At 51.7% G+C, this 19,726-nt stretch overlaps 1 protein-coding gene across 1 annotated transcript; it reads left to right on the forward strand.

Annotated features, from left to right (window-relative positions):
• The first annotated feature begins 1,602 nt into the window (after positions 1-1,602).
• On the forward strand, positions 1,603-13,909 carry ACTL6B (actin like 6B). Its single transcript, XM_064590331.1, has 14 exons — positions 1,603-1,627; positions 1,903-2,171; positions 2,376-2,541; positions 2,821-2,921; positions 8,013-8,110; positions 8,785-8,879; positions 8,956-9,062; positions 9,693-9,782; positions 9,938-9,999; positions 10,112-10,226; positions 10,369-10,449; positions 10,546-10,641; positions 10,833-10,919; positions 13,642-13,909. The coding sequence occupies exons 1-14, from the start codon at positions 1,603-1,605 to the stop codon at positions 13,720-13,722; spliced, it is 1,473 nt and encodes a 490-aa protein (XP_064446401.1). The 3' UTR covers positions 13,723-13,909.
• The last annotated feature ends 5,817 nt before the right edge of the window (positions 13,910-19,726 follow it).

The following is a 19,726-nucleotide window of genomic DNA, read 5'->3' on the forward strand; positions in this document are numbered from 1 at the left end:
AGTGTCCCTGTAAGCCTCACCTCAGCAATAATAACGATAACAATAATAATTATGTAAGATAAAGAAATGCAGGTGCCAAGAGGTCAAGGGGCTCATCCAGTCATCCAGGTCTCATTTATAGAGGCCAATGACTAAGGCACTCAGGAATATTTCAGTTTCCCAATAGAGTCAGCTCTTTCCCCTACAGCTCACCTCTCCCACTTAAGCCTGGAGGCCTCCAGTCTGAGGTGCTAGGCCTGGACTCCCAACCAACCTTGGGCATGTGAAATGCCAATGGTGCCAATGGGTAATCAATGAGCCACCTTAAACCATCCGTCCTTTGGGTGGGGACAGGTGAAGTCTCTTCCAGAGTGGGCATCTAGTGAGCACACTACTGGAGCATTGGCTGTTGCAAGGTACCCTCTTCCTGTGCCATCCATGGTCTTTTTTGGGGGGGGGCTGAAACCCACCATCCATGGTCTTAATGCTCCCCCCACCCTCAGCAAGTAGGTGGGAGTGCCCTCAAAACAAACATATTCATATGCATACACACACATGCACACACACATACACACACATGCACACACATATCCTGACACGCATAAGCCCATACATACAGGCACACATCTACACACATGCTCACATAAGAGTCTCTCAGCTAAGCCAGGCTGTCAGAGATGCTTCTTCCCCTTTGCTATTAAAACTGCTGTGGAGGTGGTGGCAGGCCAGGAAAAGAGCTGGGGAGAAATAATGAGGAAAGGAAGCTAAAGATGGGTTAGCTGAGCACGGGTACACGTGTATGTATAGGACCCACGCACCGGGGATGGGAGAGGAAAAGAGGGGCCATTAGAAAGACAAGGGTGGTTGGGCGCCTGGGTGGCTCAGTCGTTAAGGGGCTGCCTTCGGCTCAGGTTATGATCCCAGTGTCCTGGGATGGAGCCCTGCGTCGGGCTCCCTGCTCGGCGGAGAGCCTGCTTCTCCCCCTACCACTCCCCCTGCTTATGTTCCCTCTCTCGCTGTCTTTCTCTCCGTCAAATAAATAAATAAAATCTTAAAAAAAAAAAAAAAAAGAAAGACAAGGGTGGAAAGAAACGGGGAGAAGATGGAGACACACCCCCTCCTGTACTTCTTCTTCCCTTCTTCCTTTCCCTCCTTCGCCCGGTGATTTCATTCAGGCTTCAGTATGGCAGAACCTCGCTCAGGAGCCTGAGCATGGACAACTCTCCAGGACTACGGTGCCCTCTCCTTGACCCCATTTTAAAAAGTAAGGGAGCAGGGGCCCCATCAGTCATCCTGCGGCGTCCTGGTCTCCAGATGGACAAGGTTTCCATCTCTTTTGTACGCCTGCTCTCTACCTGGCTATCCCTGAGGGTCAGTCTCAAAGTCCTTGCTATCCTCCCCCAAATCTTAAAGTGGCGGTGTCTGCCCCTTTAAAGCAGCAGCCCCCGGTCGGGTTATTGTCTAGCCTTGCAGCCAATCGGCGGCGCCATTGGGGGCGGGGGATCCGGCCTCCTGATTGGCCACCGCGCGCCCCGCCCCGCTCGGGATCCCCGGAGCTGTCCGGCCGTCTCGGTGCTGATCCCGCCGCCGCCCACGGGCCGTGAGCAGCGCTGAGAGGGCATTATGAGCGGGGGCGTCTACGGCGGAGGTGAGCTAGCCTCGGGCTTCAGGCTCCCCAGCCTGTAGAGGCCTCACCGGCAGCCCTGCACCCCGAACCCGCGCGACCTAAGCTCTGGGCACCCCAGGGCCTGTCACCCCGGCGCTCGAACGGGTTTGGGTCCTGCGCCACTCCTACCTTGGTCCTCCCAGGTCGGTCGGTCGCTTGCGCGCCCTGGGCTCACTCTCCACCATCCAACTCACCTCCTCCCGCCCCCACCCCCCACCGGCCCCTTCTTTCCCGGCAAGGAGAGTGGCCTGAATAAGGCCACCGGGCAAGAAGGGACGCTGGAGTCTTGATCCCCACTCCCAGGACCCCGGACTCCAGGCCGAGCTCCCACCTGCCCCGGCAAGCGTTGAAGGTGGCGAGACTGTGGCTCTGCCCTGACCTCCTCTTGGAGCTATCCAGGGGGAGAGAGTTTGGGAGAAGTCCCCTCACACACCTGTCTCCCCGCACAGATGAGGTGGGGGCGCTGGTCTTTGACATTGGCTCCTTCTCTGTCCGCGCTGGGTACGCTGGGGAGGACTGCCCCAAGGTGAGCCTTCCAGCCCTGACCCCAAGTCCTAGGGGCTCTGGACTCCTCTCAAGGCTTCCCAGTGACCCAGGGTTCTCACAACACAGAGAGCAGCTCTGCAGAGCGGGAATGTGGGAGTAAACCCAGGGGCGGGCTGAGGGCCTTGCTATGGGCCTGGACAGGGGCAGGAGGTTGATCCCTCTTCCTGCCCATGCCCCCCTCCAGGCTGACTTCCCCACCACGGTGGGGCTGCTGGCCGCGGAGGAGGGGGGCGGGCTGGAGTTGGAGGGGGAGAAAGAGAAGAAAGGGAAGATCTTCCACATCGACACCAACGCCCTGCATGTGCCTCGGGATGGAGCAGAGGTCATGTCGCCCCTCAAGAATGGCATGAGTAAGGAGCCCCCACCCACCGTCTCCCGCCACAGACCCGGAGCCCACACACCACAACCCGGGACACATCACCCCACACCCACGGAGTCTACCTTGCAGCTGCCCACAGCTGCCTGGTTCCCAGCCCAGGGTCCCGACAGATACCTAGGAAGGGGGGATTTCTGCTGGAACTGATCTCACTTCCCCTCACCCGGACTTGGCCTCCCTCCTTGCTTTGCTTCCTGTCCCTGGACCCCTGCCGGCCCACCTTCATCTCTCCATGCTGGTCTCCTGGCCCCAGTTGAGGACTGGGAATGCTTCCGTGCCATCCTGGATCACACCTACAGTAAACACGTCAAGTCCGAGCCCAACCTGCACCCAGTGCTCATGTCCGAGGCCCCGGTAAGTGCCTCACCCAAACCCTAGTCCTGCCCCAGGGGCTCCCTACCTCCTTTCTGCCATTCACTTCTCCCCCGAAAGCATCTGCCATCCATCACTCCACTTAACTTTTCAGACTTTTCTTCCAACTCCACCATCTTCAAGCACTTTTTTTTTCCTCCCTGGTTTTAGTCTCTATCCCTCTCCCTCCTCCTGTTTTATCCATTCATATCTTTTGCCCATTCAGGCTTACCCACTGCTGTTCCCCCCGCCCCCCCCCGCGCCAAAGTCCTTTTTGGACCTCTTAACTTAAAATTTTTGTCAATGTTATATAGGCACATAACCAATTTGCTTTATAAAGTATGTTAAGAAAAAAACTGCCATTCATATCCTCTTCCTTCCATTCCTCTTTTCCAGAGGAAACTGCTTTTCTTTTAGATAAGTTTTGTCATGTTCTTCCATATCTCTAAATATCACACTCAAAATGCTACTTATGGATTTTATGGGTTTAGGCATTGATTTCCCACCGTAGAAAATAAACATTGAGGGGCACCTGGGTGGCTCCATCGGTAGAATGTTGGGACTCTTGATTTCAGCTGAGGTCATGATCTCAGGGTCATGAGATGGAGCCCCACCTGGGGCTTCATGCTGAGCTGGAGCCTGCTTGGGATTCTCTCTCTCCCTTACCCTATGCTCCTCCCCTGCCTCGTGCATGTACACTCTCTGAAAGAAAGAAAGAAAGAAAGAAAGAAAGAAAGAAAGAAAGAAAGAAAGAAAGAAAGAAAGAAAGAAAGAAAACATTGATCTCTCTTTCCTCCTGCAGCTCATACCACACACTTCTCTCATTCCCCAACCTTAAATACAGTTGTATTTTAGATTTTTTTTAAAAATCATTATTCAGTATTTACACTCTTACGTTTATGTATGCTAATCAGGTCTGAGGCAGGCAATAAACTACAGTCACTTTTCTTTCCTGCACAGCTGTTTTCCCTAGAACTGAAAATTGTGCTGGTTTTTATTTTGCTTAGCTTTCTATTTATTTAATAATATGACCCTAAATTATTCATCTGTTTATTACTCATCTGCTTGTGTTATCTATATCCTTTCTCAAAACATTAACTCCATTAGGTATTCTATCAATTTCATCTTCTTGAAGAAATCTCTCCAAAAACCCACTGATTTGCTCCACTTTGGACTTTTTGCCTTCTACACAGAGGACACAGCTCTCAGCCTGACGTCTCTCTTCACCATCATCTTAAAGCATCCCTTCACCTCTCTCCTATGCTAGAAGTCCTATTTCTTGTATCTCATTACTCCTTTTCTTGATGTCCTCCCTTGTTTTCCTGGAGCACATCCTCCAGTAACTTTCTTAGAAAGGTCATGAGAAGTAAAAAATTTTAAGACCTTGCATGGCTGACCTTGATCAATAGCTTAGCTAGGTATAACATTCCAGATTGGAAATCATTTTTCTTTAAAATCTTGAAGGTACTTTTCCATTGTCTTCCAGCATCTACTGTTGCCATCTAGAAGGCAGAGCTATCTAATTCCTGATCTTTTGGTGTAATGTTTTTCTTTGTGAAAGTTTATAGAATTTTCACTTTGTCCTCAGTGTTGTATAATTTCTCAATATTGTATTGTTTAATATTCATCCATTGCTCTAGACACTCAATATGTCCCTTCAATCTAGAAACCTATGTCTTTCAATTCTGTGAAAAAATAAGTCAGTAATTATTTGATTAAATAGTTTTAATTACTTATTTGATGATTTATTTCTCTCAATATTGTCTGTTCTCTCTTTTGGAAAATATTATTTGGATTTTGCACCTCCTGAACAGGTCCTCTCATTTTCTTATTTTTTGTTTGTTTGTTTGTTTTCCTTCCTTTTCTCTTTTCCTCTAATTACCAAGATATTCCCTCAACTTTATTTTTCAACCCTTCTATTGAGTTTTTCATCTCTCCTCCTGTATTTTCAATTTCCAAGAGCTCTTTTTTGTTCCATGAATGTTACTTTTTAGGACATCCAATCCTTTCTTCATGGGTGCAATATCATCCATTATCTCACTCAGAATATTATTAATTTTGTTTCTGTTTTTGGAAGTTTTCATTTCCCTGCATGATCTCTATTCTTCCAAATTGCTTCCCCCCCCTGCCCTTTTTTGGGGGGTCTCTATCTCCTTTTTGAGGCTTTTCTCAGATTTCTGAGAAATCCTTGTTGTCTGCTCATGTTTGCAAGTGGTGGACTGAAACACTGATTGGAAGCTGTGTGGGACGGGGCACTCGTTGACTGTGGTGATAAAGGATGTTGCTATAGGATGACTTGCCTGGGATGATTGTTAGGCAGCCTCTGATAATTGGCATCTTTAGATCTCTGATGTAACCCACAGGGAAGACTTGTACCCTACAGACAGGCCTGATCACCTCCTTTCTGGGAGCCAAGTGAGGGAATAGGGCTGAGGTTCTCACCATTTAATATGTATGGAATCACTTACTTCTCCTGTTTTAAGTATAGTGTCTTCACTCCTGACAGTGTCAGGTGTCCCACCGGTCCAGAGACCCTCAGTTTTACTCTAGGGAATAAACTTCCAGTCTTCTGCAGAGGTTGGGGTGGGTAATAGCCCAGTGACATGGAACTGGGAAAAGAGTTTCAGGAGCCATCACCTGAATAGCTTTAAACAATCTTATTTTAGCTTTCCCTTGACCTTAACTGCCAGAGGTACCCAAAACTACCAATTCCTGCACTCTCTAAGGATTCTGCAGTTTGACACAGGCTGTTCCTGGCTTTTTCCACTACCAGCTTAGAAGTCAGTGTTCTTGAATCTGTTAAGTCAGTTACCACTCAACTATCTGACTTCTAACCTTCAAAACTATGTTGCTGTTTTCTCCTTCCTTATTATTCCCAAACCTTGAGGGTGTCTGTCTATCTCTCCCTCTCGCTCTTTTTTTTTTTTAATTTTTTTTTAATTTATTTATTTGACAGAGAGAGACACAGCGAAAGAGGGAACACAAGCAGGGGGAGAGGGAGAGGGAGAAGCAGGCTCCCAGCTGACAGGGAGCCTGATGCAGGGCTCGATCCCAGGACCCCGGGATCATGACCCGAGCCGAAGGCAGACGCTTAACGACTGAGCCACCCAGGCACCCCTCCCTCTCTCTCTTTTTTGAGTTAAAATTCACACAACAGGGCGCCTGGGTGGCTCAGACGGTTAAGCGTCTGCCTTCGGCTCAGGTCATGATCTCAGGGTCCTGGGATCGAGTCCCACATCGGGCTCCCTGCTCCTTGGGAGCCTGCTTCTCCCTCTGCCTCTCTCTCTCATGAATAAATAAATAAAATCTTTAAAATTAATTAATTAATTAATTAAAATTCACACAACATAAAATTTAACTTTTTTAATGTTAACAATGTGGTGGCATGTAATACATTCACAATGTTGTGTAGCCATCATCTTTATCTAGTTCCCCAACATTTTCATCACCTCAAAAGAAAGTACGTTTTCATTAACCAGTTTCTTTCTACTCTCCCTGCATTTGGCAACCATCAATCTGCTTTCTGTCTCAATGAATGTATCTATTCTGGATCTTTCTTATAAGTGGAATCATACAACATGTGACTTATGTCTGTATTTTTTCACTTAGCATATTTTCAAGGTTCATCCATGCTGTAGCATTTATCAGTATTTTATTCTGTTTCATGGCTGAGTAACATTCCATTGTATGGATATACCACAATTTGTTTTTCCAATTTATCCATTCATGGATTTTTGGGTTGTTTCCATGTTTGGCTATTGTGGATAGTGCTGTTATGAATAGTTGTGTATATGGATTTATTTCAGTACCTGTTTTCAGTTCTTTTGGATATATAACTAGGAGTGGAATTGCTGGGTCATAAGGTAATTCTATGTTTAACTTTTTGAGGAACTACTGATTGTTTTCCACAGTGGCTGAACAATTTCACCTTCCCACCAGCAATGTACAAGGGTTTCAGTTTTTCTATATCCTTTTTTTTCTTAATTTTTATCAACACTCCAGTGAGTATGAAGTGGTATCTCATTGTGCTTTCAAATTGCATATCCCTAATTGCTAACAATGTTGAGCATCTTCTCATGTGCTGGTTGGCTTTTGTGGCTTTATGTCTTTTTTTTTTTTTTTAAGATTTACTTATTTATTTTAGAGAGAGAGAGCACAAGCAGGAGGGGCAGAGAGAGAGGGAGAGAGAATCTCAAGCTGACTCTGTGCTGATTACAGAGCCTGATGAGGGGCTCAATCTCACAACCATGATATCACAACCTGTGCTGAAACCAAGAGTCAGACGCTTAACCAACTGCACCACCCTGGCGCCACCCCCTGTTTTAAAAAGTAACCTCTGTGCCCAATGTGGGGTTCGAACTCTTGACTCCAAGATCAAGAGTTGCATGCTCTTCCAACTGAGCCAGCCAGGCGCCATGGGTTTATGTCTTTTTTTGATTGCCCTCCTTTTTTTAAAGATTTTATTTATTTATTTGAGAGAGAGACAGAGAAAGAGAGAGCACGAGTGGGGGGAGAGGCAGAGGGAGAAGCAGACTCCCCACTGAGCAGGGAGCCCGATGCAGGGCTCAATCCCAGGACTCTGAGATCATGATCTGAGCTAAAGGCAGATGCTTAACCAACGGAGCCACCCAGGCGCCCCTAAATTACCCCTTTATTATACTTTTGCTGGAATCTTGGAAGAGGATAAAATTGGATGTTTGTATTCAATCCACAATTTCTACCAGAAATCCTCTTCCCAGCTTTCTTGCCTTTGAGATGATTAAAATGAGGAAGAGGGATAAACTCCTTTCAGTAGCCCGAAGTATATATTGTACAATAAAGAACAGTGGGCCAGCAGTCAAGAGACTATGACTCTACCAAGCTCTACCAAGGGCTTTGTGTGTGAACTTGGTCAAGTAACTCTCCCTCTCTGAGTTTGGATTTCCTCAGCTGGGTTTGGATTGTAATGTTTAAAGTTCTTCATAGTTCTCACATACTTAAGGTCTGTGTGGATCAAGAGACCGGACCTCTGTCCCCAGTCCAAGTTGTGTGTTTGTGTGTGTGTGTCTGTGCCTCTCCCTTTTTGAATCCTCCCCTCCTGCACTTTCTCCCCAGTGGAACACACGGGCCAAGCGGGAGAAGCTGACAGAGCTGATGTTCGAGCAGTACAACATTCCTGCCTTCTTCTTATGCAAGACAGCTGTGCTCACCGCGTATGCTCTGGCTTGAGCGGCTCTGGCTGGGTGGAGGGCCAGGGTGGGGTTTGTGGTGTGCCAAGCTGGAGGCTGGACCTGATCCTGTAGAGATCAGTGTCCTGGATGGGCAGACACACACCCTGTGCCCCATTAGTGCAGAGGGGCCCCTGTGGGCTAAGTGCTTTTGACCCTGGGGTGGCCAGATCAGCAGCTCTTTCCTATTCCTTGGATCAGGATGAACGGGGGGTGGGTGGGGAGGAGAGTTGGACCACATAGATAGCAGGGGCTGGGACTGGAGAGAACAGGGAGGAATATAGAACACTGAGGAGTTTCCTCCCCAAGCAGCCAATCAGCATTCATTTTTTAAGGATCTGCCTTGCATTGACCCCTGTGCTAGGCCCTGGGGCAATATGGCCCCTCATTTCAAGGAGCCCACAGAGCACTGAACCAAGACTAAAGAGAAACTGGGAGCTCAGAAGGAAGGAAAAAGAGGAAGAAGCTGTGATTCAGACAGGGAAGAAGAGACAGGGGTCTCAGGAACCTTTCTCCAGTGATGGGCCATAAACCAGAATGAGAGATTAGCAGACTGTGGATAGGCTGGACCAGGAGAACAGAGAGTGACCAGGCCAGATCTGAGTCCCAGTCCCCTCACTTGCTGCTGCTGTCTCTTTGACCTATCCATCCCACACCAGCTTTGCAAACGGACGTTCCACGGGCCTGGTGCTGGACAGTGGGGCCACCCACACCACAGCCATCCCAGTACATGACGGCTACGTCCTGCAGCAAGGTGGGGCCTCGACCGGGGTCGTGGATGCCTTGGGGTGGGGGGAGGGACTGGCCCCTAACGCCCTGTCCCTTTCCAGGCATTGTCAAGTCACCCCTGGCAGGAGATTTCATCTCTATGCAGTGCCGGGAACTCTTCCAGGAAATGGCCATTGACATCATCCCGCCTTACATGATTGCAGCCAAGGTGGGGCCTCAGGGGAGTCTTGGGCACTCACCCTATGACTATTGACCCACGGACCCACTAGATATCAGAGAGGGGAGCAGCAGGGTCCCCAGAGGACCCTCGGTCCAGCTCCTTAATTTACAATCGGACAGGCTGAAGGACGTGGCCAAGGTCATATGGCCAGCTGGTAGCAGGATGTATGGGGGCCAGTGCGATAGATCCAGGTTCAAGGTCTGCCTCTGCCATGTGAGAGCTGCGTGACCTAGAGCAGGAGATCAAAGCTCCCCGCACCTCAGTTTATTCCCCTGCGAAGTGGAAAAACAGCATACAGGGTTGCTGTGAGTGTTGAGACACTGCATGCAAGGGTCCACCCTGGACCCTCACATGGAACATGGCTGCTTCTTTAAGGTTCTCGTCTCCCAGTGTATTCCCCATGCCCTCCGCTTTCTCTGGCTGGGGCCTGCTGCATGAGTGGTGGACATGGGGACAGGCTCTCCCCATTCTCTCCTTTGACAGGGAAGGAGAGACCCCTCTTGTGGGCAACAGAGCAAAGAACCCAGTGCCTGTTAGCTGCAGGAGCACAAGTGTGGTCAGGGTAGGCTGGGCAGGGGTGGAGTGGGGAAGGGTGCTCATAGGCTTTGTGCCCCACAGGAACCTGTACGGGAGGGCGCCCCTCCAAACTGGAAGAAGAAGGAGAAGCTACCCCAGGTTTCCAAGTCCTGGCATAACTACATGTGCAATGTGAGGAGAGAGTCCCCCGAAACAGCCCCGGCCCCTCCCCAGCTCCTAGTCCCCTGCCATGAGTAGAGGGGAAGGGACAGAGAGGCCCTGCAGGCGGGCGGCTTGGGGGTGCTGCGGAGGGAGCCCAGGCCCTCACCAGCTCCCTGGGTCCTCAGGAGGTAATTCAGGACTTCCAGGCCTCGGTGCTGCAGGTCTCAGACTCTCCCTACGATGAGCAGTAAGTGGAGCCCACGGCCCAGGGGTGGGAAAGAGGGCAGGCCTGGGACTCCGGGGGTACCTCTGGCCCTCTGTGAGCACCCCCAGGCAGAGTCTCTCTCTCTCCTGGGCAGGGTGGCCGCGCAAATGCCCACAGTGCACTACGAAATGCCCAACGGCTACAACACAGACTACGGGGCTGAGCGGCTCCGCATTCCCGAGGGCCTGTTTGACCCCTCCAATGTCAAGGTTGGCCCTGGTGGAGGGTAGCGAGGTGGGGGCTCGTTGGATTCCCCAGATGCCAGCGTGTGGGGGTGGGGGGCTGGGGAGGATCCCTGGGGTCTGGGGAGAGAGGGCAGAGGCCCACAATCCAGGTCACCTCTCTCGGCAGGGCCTGTCGGGGAACACTATGCTTGGTGTGGGCCACGTGGTGACCACCAGCATCGGCATGTGTGACATCGACATCCGCCCGGTGAGGCCCGAGCCTGTGTCTGGGCAAAGGGGCCCAGGAGCGGTGGGGAGATGGGCAGGGGCTGTGCCCTGACGGCGCACTCCTCTCTGCTCTCAGGGCTTGTACGGCAGTGTCATTGTCACAGGGGGGAACACGCTGCTCCAGGGCTTCACGGACAGGCTCAATCGAGAACTTTCCCAGAAGACCCCACCGGTAGGAGCCCACCCCGACCAGGGTCCTGGCTTAGCTCTTCAGGACCCAGTCCTTCCTCCTTCCCCGACGGCGAGCCTTCAGGCCACCAGAGCAGACCCCTCCCCCTGTGGCTTCCCAGTCTTCCCCACTTCCAGCCCTGTCCCTTCCCAGAACCCAGGTGTCCGCTTCCCCCAGCCCCTCTTTCCCCCCAGAGCATGCGGCTGAAGCTCATCGCCAGCAACAGCACCATGGAGCGCAAGTTCAGCCCCTGGATCGGGGGCTCCATCCTGGCCTCACTGGTGAGAGGGAAGGGGCCTTGGCCTGGCACTGACTGTGGGAAAGGGGCAGACCCACACAGCCCATCCCCTTGCCCGCCGCCTCCTTATTCATTCATTCAACAAACACTTATTTTTGAGAAAGACCAGTCAGTGCTTCCAGAAGGGTGAATAAGCCATCGGCACAAATCAGAGAGCAGAAGGACAGGAAGCTGGAGAGATTGGTTGGATGAGGCACCCACTGTACTTAGCAGAGGGGAGACACTGAAGGTTTGGGGCGAGGACGCGATGTGACAGTCCCGGGCATGTTTGGAAAGCCTATGTCAGGAATGAGTCTTTGGAGATCAGGGTGTGAGCTGGACATGGGGGGACCTTGGGAGGAGGCTCCTTCCATTGTCCCAGAGTCACAGAGTGAGTAGCAGTGAGGATGGGGTGGTGGGCAAGAGGCAGATAGAGAAGGAGACAGGCAGGCTGGTTCTGGAGCAGTAGGTGAGGAGTCCTGTCTGGGCCTGCTGCTGGGCACAGGCAAGACGCTGAGCAGGGAGCTGGAGATGCAAACTATCTCACGGGTGTAGGTCACACGGAGGGGACAGTGGGGCTATGACAGAGCAGGAAGGACATCTCCTAGAGGGGCAGCCCCCAAGGAGACAGAAACAAGGGTCAGAAATACAGGAAGCTGACGGTGTGAAGTTAGCTGGGGGCTGGGAACCTGTCAGCCATTCAGTTCCTGTGGGCCCACCTGCATGCCCGACCTAGTTCCCGCTCCAGGAGCAGGCCCAGTCCGGAGGCTGAGAGCATTAAACAGGAAGTCACCACAAAGTGTGGGGGTGTTCCTTCAAGGGAGGACCTGATCTAGTTCAAGGGTCACGAAGGGCCTCCTAAGGAGCATTCAAGCTGAGATGGAAGACTGAGTAAGAACTCTTGAGGCAAAGAGGGAGAGAGGGTGCCTGGGCCATGGAGAGAGGCAGGCGAGACCAAAGGCAATGGGCAGACGCGGGCGGACCCGAGGTCAGGAAGCTTACCGGGGCAGTAGAGTGGAGAGTGGCTTGACCGGGGCTGCTGTGGTCTCCACTGTGACTGGGGCTTGACAGAGGAGTGGGTATCAGGCTGTGGAACCGGGAGCTCATCTGGGGTCCAACGGACAGAATGTGGACAGCATTTGGATACAAGAAGTTAGCGAGAAGGCGTCCAGGACAATGCCCAGGCTGCTGGCTCCTGGCAGCTATGTCCAAGAGGAATGTAATGCGAACCATATATACAACTTTAAATTTTCTAGTAGCTGTATTTTATTATTTTTATTTTTTTATTTTTTTAAAGGTTTTATTTATTTGAGAGAGAGAGAATGAGAGACAGAGAGCACGAGAGGGAAGAGGGCAGAGGGAGAAGCAGACCCCCTGCTGAGCAGGGAGCCCGATGCGGGACTTGATCCCGGGACTCCAGGATCATGACCTGAGCCGAAGGCAGTCGCTTAACCAACTGAGCCACCCAGGCGCCCTAGTAGCTGTATTTTAAAAGAGCACCAAAAATCAGGTGAAATTAAGTTTAAAGAGTATACTTTATTTGGGGCGCCTGGCTGGCTCAGTTGGTAGGGCATGCGATTCTTGATCTAGGGGTTGTGAGTTCGAGCCCCATGTGGGTGTAGAGATTACTTAAAAACTGAGTCAGCCAGATGCCCCTACTTAAAAATAAAATCATTAAAAAAAAGAATGCACTTTAATTCAATATATCCAAAATATTATCATTTCAATGTGTGATCAATATAAAAATGAGATTTTTACATTCTCTTTCCTGGACTTAGTCTTCAGTATCCGTTGTGTGTTCTATAACTGTAGAGCACATCTCAGTTCCGACTAGCCGCACTTCAAGTGCTCTAGGACCACTATATTGGCCACGCCATATAGAAGGTAGGAAAGACCACCGAGGCAGGTTTGGGCCAGGCCTGGGGGAGCTCAGTGGTGGACATGCTGAGTTTGCGGTCCTGAGGGGCTCTGAAGGCTGTGTCCAAAAGACAGCTGAGTATTTGGGTCTAGTATTCAGCTTCAGAAACGGGAGATTGAGGGAGGAGTAGGGTTTCAGTGCATGAGCAAAAGTCCCAGGAGTGGAGGAGCTGGTTCAGGAAGGCTTGAACTGTGAGCCCAGGAGAGAAGCAGGGACAGTACCAGGGACACAGGCACTAGCTTTCAGGCAGAGATTAAGCAACCATCAGAGAAAAGGCAAAGTCTGAGATGCCCAGCACAAGAGACCCTCAAGGGCCAAGGTTCAACGTGGGGAGTGGCGTGCAGAGTGAAGAAAACTCCATCCAGAAGTTAGGTGGTACAGGAAAGGTGAGGGTGGAGGAAAGATTCTTTCTGGGAATGCGGGAGACTGGACAAGTTTGTAAGGCCTGATGGAGTGATAGGTGCAGGAGGAATTGGGGGAGGGAGGTTGGGAGGCCAGGCTGGCTGGCCTGAGACTGTAAGCTCCACTACCCAGCTCTAGCCCAGCGCCTGGCCCAGGGCAGACAGATGTGCAATAAATACTTGTTGAATGAATGAATCAACGTCGTGACTGAACGACAGGAGCAGGGGTATTCACCCTCTGAATATAAAGGAGGGCTAGGAGGCTTGGGGAGGTCGCTGCGGAAGGGATTGGGCGAGGAGGAGGTTTTCCGAGGGGCTGGGCCTGCACGGGTGGAATGTGGGGAGGCGCGACCACCCCCCTTCCTCCAGGACCATTCTGATGGCCTCTGTCGTGCCCCCGCCCCCAGGGCACTTTCCAGCAGATGTGGATCTCCAAGCAGGAATATGAGGAGGGAGGGAAGCAGTGCGTGGAGCGGAAGTGCCCCTGAGGGCGCCCCCTCAACACCCACACGCCAGCCCGCCGCGGTGGGGTAGGGGACGCCAAAAGGCAGGGAAAGGGTTTCCCGGCTCGGCCTCGGCTCGGCCTCCGCCAGCGCAGATCGAAGCCCCCACCCCCATGCCCTCGTCTCTCCCCCTCCCCTCTCGTCCGCTTAGATTGTGATGTTTCTGGGTTGAAAGGAGTAAAAATGTTTTAAGAAAAAAAAAAAGTTTGGCCTCCTTGGTGGGGGGCGGGAGTGGGGCAGGGGCCTGGGGGGAGGCGAGGGGAGGGCCACACCTACGTCCCTTGGTGATCCCACGGTGGACGCCGGGACAAAGTCTGCGGGCCAGGGCAGAGCCACAGAAGCCTCAGGTTTCAAAGGGGCGGCGACCCAGGGAGGATCACGCAGCGAGGATCCGGCAGAGGCCCGGCGAGAAGGCCCCAGCTAGGAGCGGAGTTGGGGCGGGAAGGGGGTGCTGGAGACCCGACCCCCTGGCGGGGTGGCTGGGGCCTTGGTGGGCGGGGCCTCGGGTGGGAGGCGGTGCCTAAGCCTCAGCGAAACTGCTCTCAGGTGAGCCCGGCTGCGCGGCGTCTTCCGTCTTCGGGTTCTTGGCATTGGCAAGAATGGGGCGGGGACGGGGGCACTGGTGCGCCCCAGCAGCTCTGAGTTTCTCTCCCAATTTGGGTCGGAGCTGAGGTTTCCCAAGGGAGACCCCGACATGGGACCCCTGAGCCCTTCTATTCCAGAGCTACTTGTCTGGGGGGCCTCGGTAGGGCTTGGGGACCTGCACGCCCCCGTGAAATTTTGGGTAAAACTTAGCAGTTTGTGCCTGTGATGTGTTCCTGGGGTGCCCAGACCCAACAGAGGTAGAAATCAAGTCGTCCCGTCACCAAAGAGACGCAGGTGCCCAGAGAAGACCATGAGTTGTTGAAGGTCATCCAACTCTGCCCAGGCCTTGACCGTCAATGCCTGGTGGGCCTCGACCCCGCAGCTCCAGGAGAACCCCAACATGGAGCACTCACTGGTCCCGCTTGACCATATGCTCCCACCCAATGCCCCTCCCTCCCCAGAAGTTAATAGGAGCCTGAGGCCCACTTTTCAGCCTGATTGCAATGAGAGAGGCATCTACGTGGCCAGACCACCCCCACCCCCACCCCACCCCCCAGGTCACACCACTGTGGCAACTTCAGTTTAGGATCGCTTGGGGGCAGGTGTCGGAACTGGGAACTAATGTGTTATAAGGCCTGGCTGGGCACTCACTGGTGGGCCTGCAAGCCAGACGACTTGAGGGGGAGCGAGGTTTTCGTGGTGGGGAGCTTAGGAAGGGGTCCCCGAGGACACTGGGAGGGGTGGAAGCAGGAGGGGGCATCCTTATCTTTTTGCCCTCCCCAGCCATCAGCCCCCCTCCCCCACCCATGACGGGAACTAGGAGTCCAAAGTCTGCGCCAAGGTCAAAAAATTGATTGTTTTGCAGGGAGGGGACAGGAGTGAGACTGTGGAGGGATTTGCAGAGGAGGGCACAGCCCCTCGTCCTCTAGCCTGGGCTGGGGGTTCCTATCTGGAAGGCTGGACTGAGGCCAGGACTGTGCCCCCACCCTTTCAGAGGGAGAAGAACGGCTTGGGCTCAGGCTGCCTGCCAGGGCTGATAAGGGGCCCTCTTGGGGTTCCCACAAACGGTTTATCACTGTGGGGGGAACAGCCTGCAGGGCTCAGGAGGGGGCACGAGCATGGAGCGACTTTGGGGTCTACTTCAGAGAACGGTAAGACCAAGTGGGGTTGGGGGGACCCTTTAGGCCTTCTCTCTGGGTCCTTCAGCCCCCTACCAAACCCCAAGGCTGGCGCCTCCCCTTCCCACCTCCGTCTCTCCCCTCCAGCTTGCCTCTCAGGACCCTTTCTCTTGCCTGGTGCTCCTCTGGCACTCCAGAGTCACTGTTGTGCCCAGATCCTGCCCCATCCCCCATGCCTCTTTCCCCAGTCTCATGCCCACCGTGCCCCCTGCAGCAAAGGTTGTCCCCACGACCCTCTCAGACCATCTACAAGCGTGTGGAGGGCACCCAGCAGTGGCACCTGGAGGAGGAAGAGGAAGACAGGGAGGAGGGGGCTGAGCCAGCAGCCCACTTCTGCCCCATGGAGCTGAGGGGCCCTGACCTGGGCTCTCGAGCAGGGAGGCAAAACCTCGGACTCTGGGCAACAACAGGACGAAGGGCTGCCCCCTACCTGGTCCTGACAGCCCTGCTGATCTTCACTGGGGGTGAGAGTCTTCCCGCCCCCACCAGTGAAAGGCCTGGGTTGGGGGGATTTATGGAGTCCAGAGTGGAGCACAAGGAGAATCTCCATCTTGCCATCCCTCAGCTTTCCTTCTGGGCTATGTGGCCTTCCGAGGGTCCTGCCAGGCATGTGGGGATGACGTGTTGGTGGTCAGTGAGGACATAAACTATGAGCCGGGCCCGGACTCCCACCAGGGCACATTGTACTGGAGCGACCTCCAGGCCATGTTCCTGCGGCTCCTGGGGGAGGGGCACCTGGAGGACACCATCAGGTAAGGATCAGCCTGCCCCCTTCCCGGCCCTTGCAAATCCTCATCCACTCACTTGGACTCAGAGTCCTTTCCTCTCCTCCCAGGAACCTGATGTGGGGTCCCTTCTGAGTCCTTCCACTTGCCTCCCTGGCCTCCCTGTTTGATGGTCCTGGGAAGGATGTCAGGCATTTGGAGCTGAGGGGAGGGAGGGTGTTCCAGAGATAAGACAGCAGAGGGCTTGGGGTCTGAACGTGGCACTTGGGAGATGCGGGAGCTGACTGTCTGAGTGAGAGCAGAGGGGTCCAGTATCCAGACAGGAGGCGGGATGGATCCAGAAAAGTCCTGAATGCCACATCACGGAGCTTGGATTTTGACCTGCGACTGTGGTGAGCTTGGGGGGGTGGGGAGGCACTGAGAAGGGACATTTTAAGGAATCAGAAAAAAAACAAGCAAGCAAATGCATTTGTGAGCACAGACCATCCCCCTCCATCTGCATTATGAGAGATGCCAGCCAGACACAGACCTGCAGGCCCGGAGCCTGGAGCATAGCACAAGCAGGTCGGGGTTTCTCCTGTTTTGCTGAGGTCACTTTCCCCATTGGGAAGGAGCTGCCCAGGTAGGTCCAGAGAAGAGGTGGGGCCACCAGTAGCCCTCTCTTGGGTCAGGAATAGTGTTTCAGTGGATTCTCCTGGGTTTTCTAAGTAGAAGGTCACATAAGCTATAGACAGTGAGAGATACGTAGCTTTTTTCTCAATGCTTAGACACTTTATGTCATTTTCATTGCTTTATTTTATTAGAGAGGACATGAATTTTAAAAAAATGTAAAAGGTAATGATGACAGCAGATAGGCCTATCTCCTGACTTGCATAGGAATGTTTTTATGCAGCTTTGTTATTGAATATGAACTTTGCTATAGACTGGATAGCTTTTTATAAATGAATCAAGGAAGTTTCCTTCTCCTCCACCTCCTCTTCCTCCCCTCCTCCTCCTCCTCCTCCTTCTTTTAATGATCAGGAAAGGAGGGACAGGTTTGGATTTTTTTTTTCAAATATTTTTCCAGAATATACTGAAATGATTTTTCTGCTTTAATTTGTGTCTGTATGTTTTCAGTTTATGTTTCTGTAGTAATTGGTATTGATAGATTTTCTTGTCTTCATGGGATCAATTCGAAACTTGATCGAGGCATATTATTACTCTTTGGCTACACTGCTGGGTCCACCTTGCCCAAAGACCTTACATTCATGGCATCAACAGCATGCAGCCCTTCTTATTTTCTTGAGCAACACTCGGTCGTCTGGGTACAGGCTGAGCAGGTGGATGGTTTGTCAGGTCCCACGGTGAGGTGTGGCACTGGGGATGCCATCAGAGGGCAGGGAGGCAAGAGGGTGATGGTGAAGGGGAGTGAGCAGTGAAGTGATGCACGACTCCAGGGTGGATGGAGAAGGAAGGAATGGAACTGTCTGGAGCACTCAGTGTGGTTGAAGAGCAGGCGTAGTGGGGGGTCAAGAAGCAAGCTGGAACCTGGAAAGATCTAGTCAGAGAGTGGGATATTGGGACTTTTAAGATTTATCTGATCAACTGTGTCCTATTTATCTGGATGTGTCCAGTACCTAGCACAGTGCCTGGCATTTAGCTGGTGTTCAGTAAATCCCCAGTGGATAAAGATTCCGGAGATGGAATTCTGGGTAACGCCAAGACCAGTGGGGGTGTGGTGAGGGAAGTGAGCAGCTGGACTCAGTGACACTGATGAGGTCATTCATTCATTTATCCACCAAATACCTTTGAGCACCTACTATGTGGCAGGTGCTTGGCTAAGTAGGTGGGGGCGATAGGGCAGAGAACAAAAGTCTGGGCCTTGTCCTTATGGAGCTTACAGTCTATGGGGGGAAATCAATACTGAACTAATAATCACATTCACGACACATATTTATTACTAGGATCGCTGTTTTGAAGGAAAAGTAAAGGATGTGGGGAATGAGTATAACAAGGGGGACCTGACTTAGAATGGGGGCCAGGGAAGGCTGCCTTGAGGAAGTGATGAGCTGAAGCCCTAGGGGTGAGTCATTCACCAGGCAAAGAGAAGGTGGAAAAGCATTTCAGGTCAGAGAACAGCAAGGGCAAATGGTCTGGGGTGGGAAATGGTGGCCTACTGGAGGAAGTGAAGGAAGGTCCATGTGGTTGTCTGAAGGAGAGCAGAGGGGTCCAGTATCCAGACAGGCAGTGGAACAGACCCAGAGAAGTCTTGAATGCCACATGATGGAGCTTGGATTTTGACCCATGACCCCGGGGAGCTGCAGTGACAAGGTGGATATGGCCGGGGCCATAAAAGGGCTTAATGGCTACACAAACTGCTTTGGATGTTATTCTGAGAGGGAAGAGAGAAATGAAGAATTTAAAACACTAGAGAATCATGATCAGATGTAGGGGGAGGGGTTTGTTTTGTTTTGTTTTTTAAGGTCGGTGCAAAGACCAGAGTTTATGATACTCCTGACGCAGTGGTTCAGTGTCTCAGTGAAGGGCTTTTTTTGGTTTGGTTTGGTTTTTTAAAGATTTTATTTTTAAGTTATCTCCACACCCAAAGTGGGGCTCAAACTTACAACCCTGAGATCAGGAGTCACATGCTCCACTGACTGAGCCAGCCAGGCCCCCCCCCCCAAGGGCTTTTTTATTTAATTTCCCTCCCTAGCCCTGAGCACTCTTTTCCATCCCCTCCCCCAGAAGCACCTCATCTGATGTTTGATGTGTGCCTTTAAATTCACACGTGGCTTTGCCATATATATAATGTTTTATGTGCATATGTAGATTTTTCAAAAACATTAATGTTTGTATAAAATCCTCTGTTCATTATTTTAAAAGTTAAGCCATATGGAAAATTATAAAGTGGAAAGTGTAAAAAAAAAAAAAAAAGAAATCCAAGATGTATTACTCAGATATAGCTATCTTTAGTGTGTGTTTTTAATTTTGATAAACTTTTTTTTTAACTTAACACAATGTTTTCAAGGTCTGTCTGTATTGCAGTGTGTACATCAAATTTATTGTCAGGCACAGGAATCCACAGTGTGCATCATCCATTTTACGAACACCCTGACAGATGCAGTTTCTTTTTTTTTTTTTAAGATTTTATTTATTTATTTTTAAAGATTTTATTTATTTATTTATTTGAGAGAGAGAGGGAGAGCATGAGCATGGGCATGGGCAGAGGGAGAGGGAAAAGCAGACTCCCCGCTGAGCAGGGAGCTCGAGGGGAGGCTCAATCCCAGGACCCCAGGACCCCAGGATCATGACCTGAGCCAAAGGCAGCAGCTTAACGGACTGAGCCACCCAGGCGCCCGGACAGGTGCAGTTTCAAACAAATGCTCGCTTTCCTGGATCGGGATGGGAGAGGACTGCAGGAACGGTACTGAGAAAGCCACAGCGACCATGGAGTCCTGGGGTGCAGGGGTCTTCTTGAGAGCTGAGGGGTGGAGGCTGAGACTAAGGCGCACCCTGCACGTG

Source organism: Mirounga angustirostris, unplaced genomic scaffold, assembly GCF_029215605.1.
Source record: "Mirounga angustirostris isolate CCGP_5_RB_7025 unplaced genomic scaffold, mMirAng1.0.hap1 SCAF_5, whole genome shotgun sequence".
NCBI lineage: Eukaryota > Metazoa > Chordata > Mammalia > Carnivora > Phocidae > Mirounga > Mirounga angustirostris.

Excerpts from the sequence above, each read along its gene's own strand:
- ACTL6B (XM_064590331.1), top strand. The coding sequence starts at position 1,603 with ATGAGCGGGGGCGTCTACGGCGGAG. Across the intron at positions 2,172-2,375 it reads CTGGGGAGGACTGCCCCAAG|GCTGACTTCCCCACCACGGT; the intron begins GTGAGCCTTCCA and ends GCCCCCCTCCAG. Across the intron at positions 10,450-10,545 it reads GTGACATCGACATCCGCCCG|GGCTTGTACGGCAGTGTCAT; the intron begins GTGAGGCCCGAG and ends CTCTGCTCTCAG.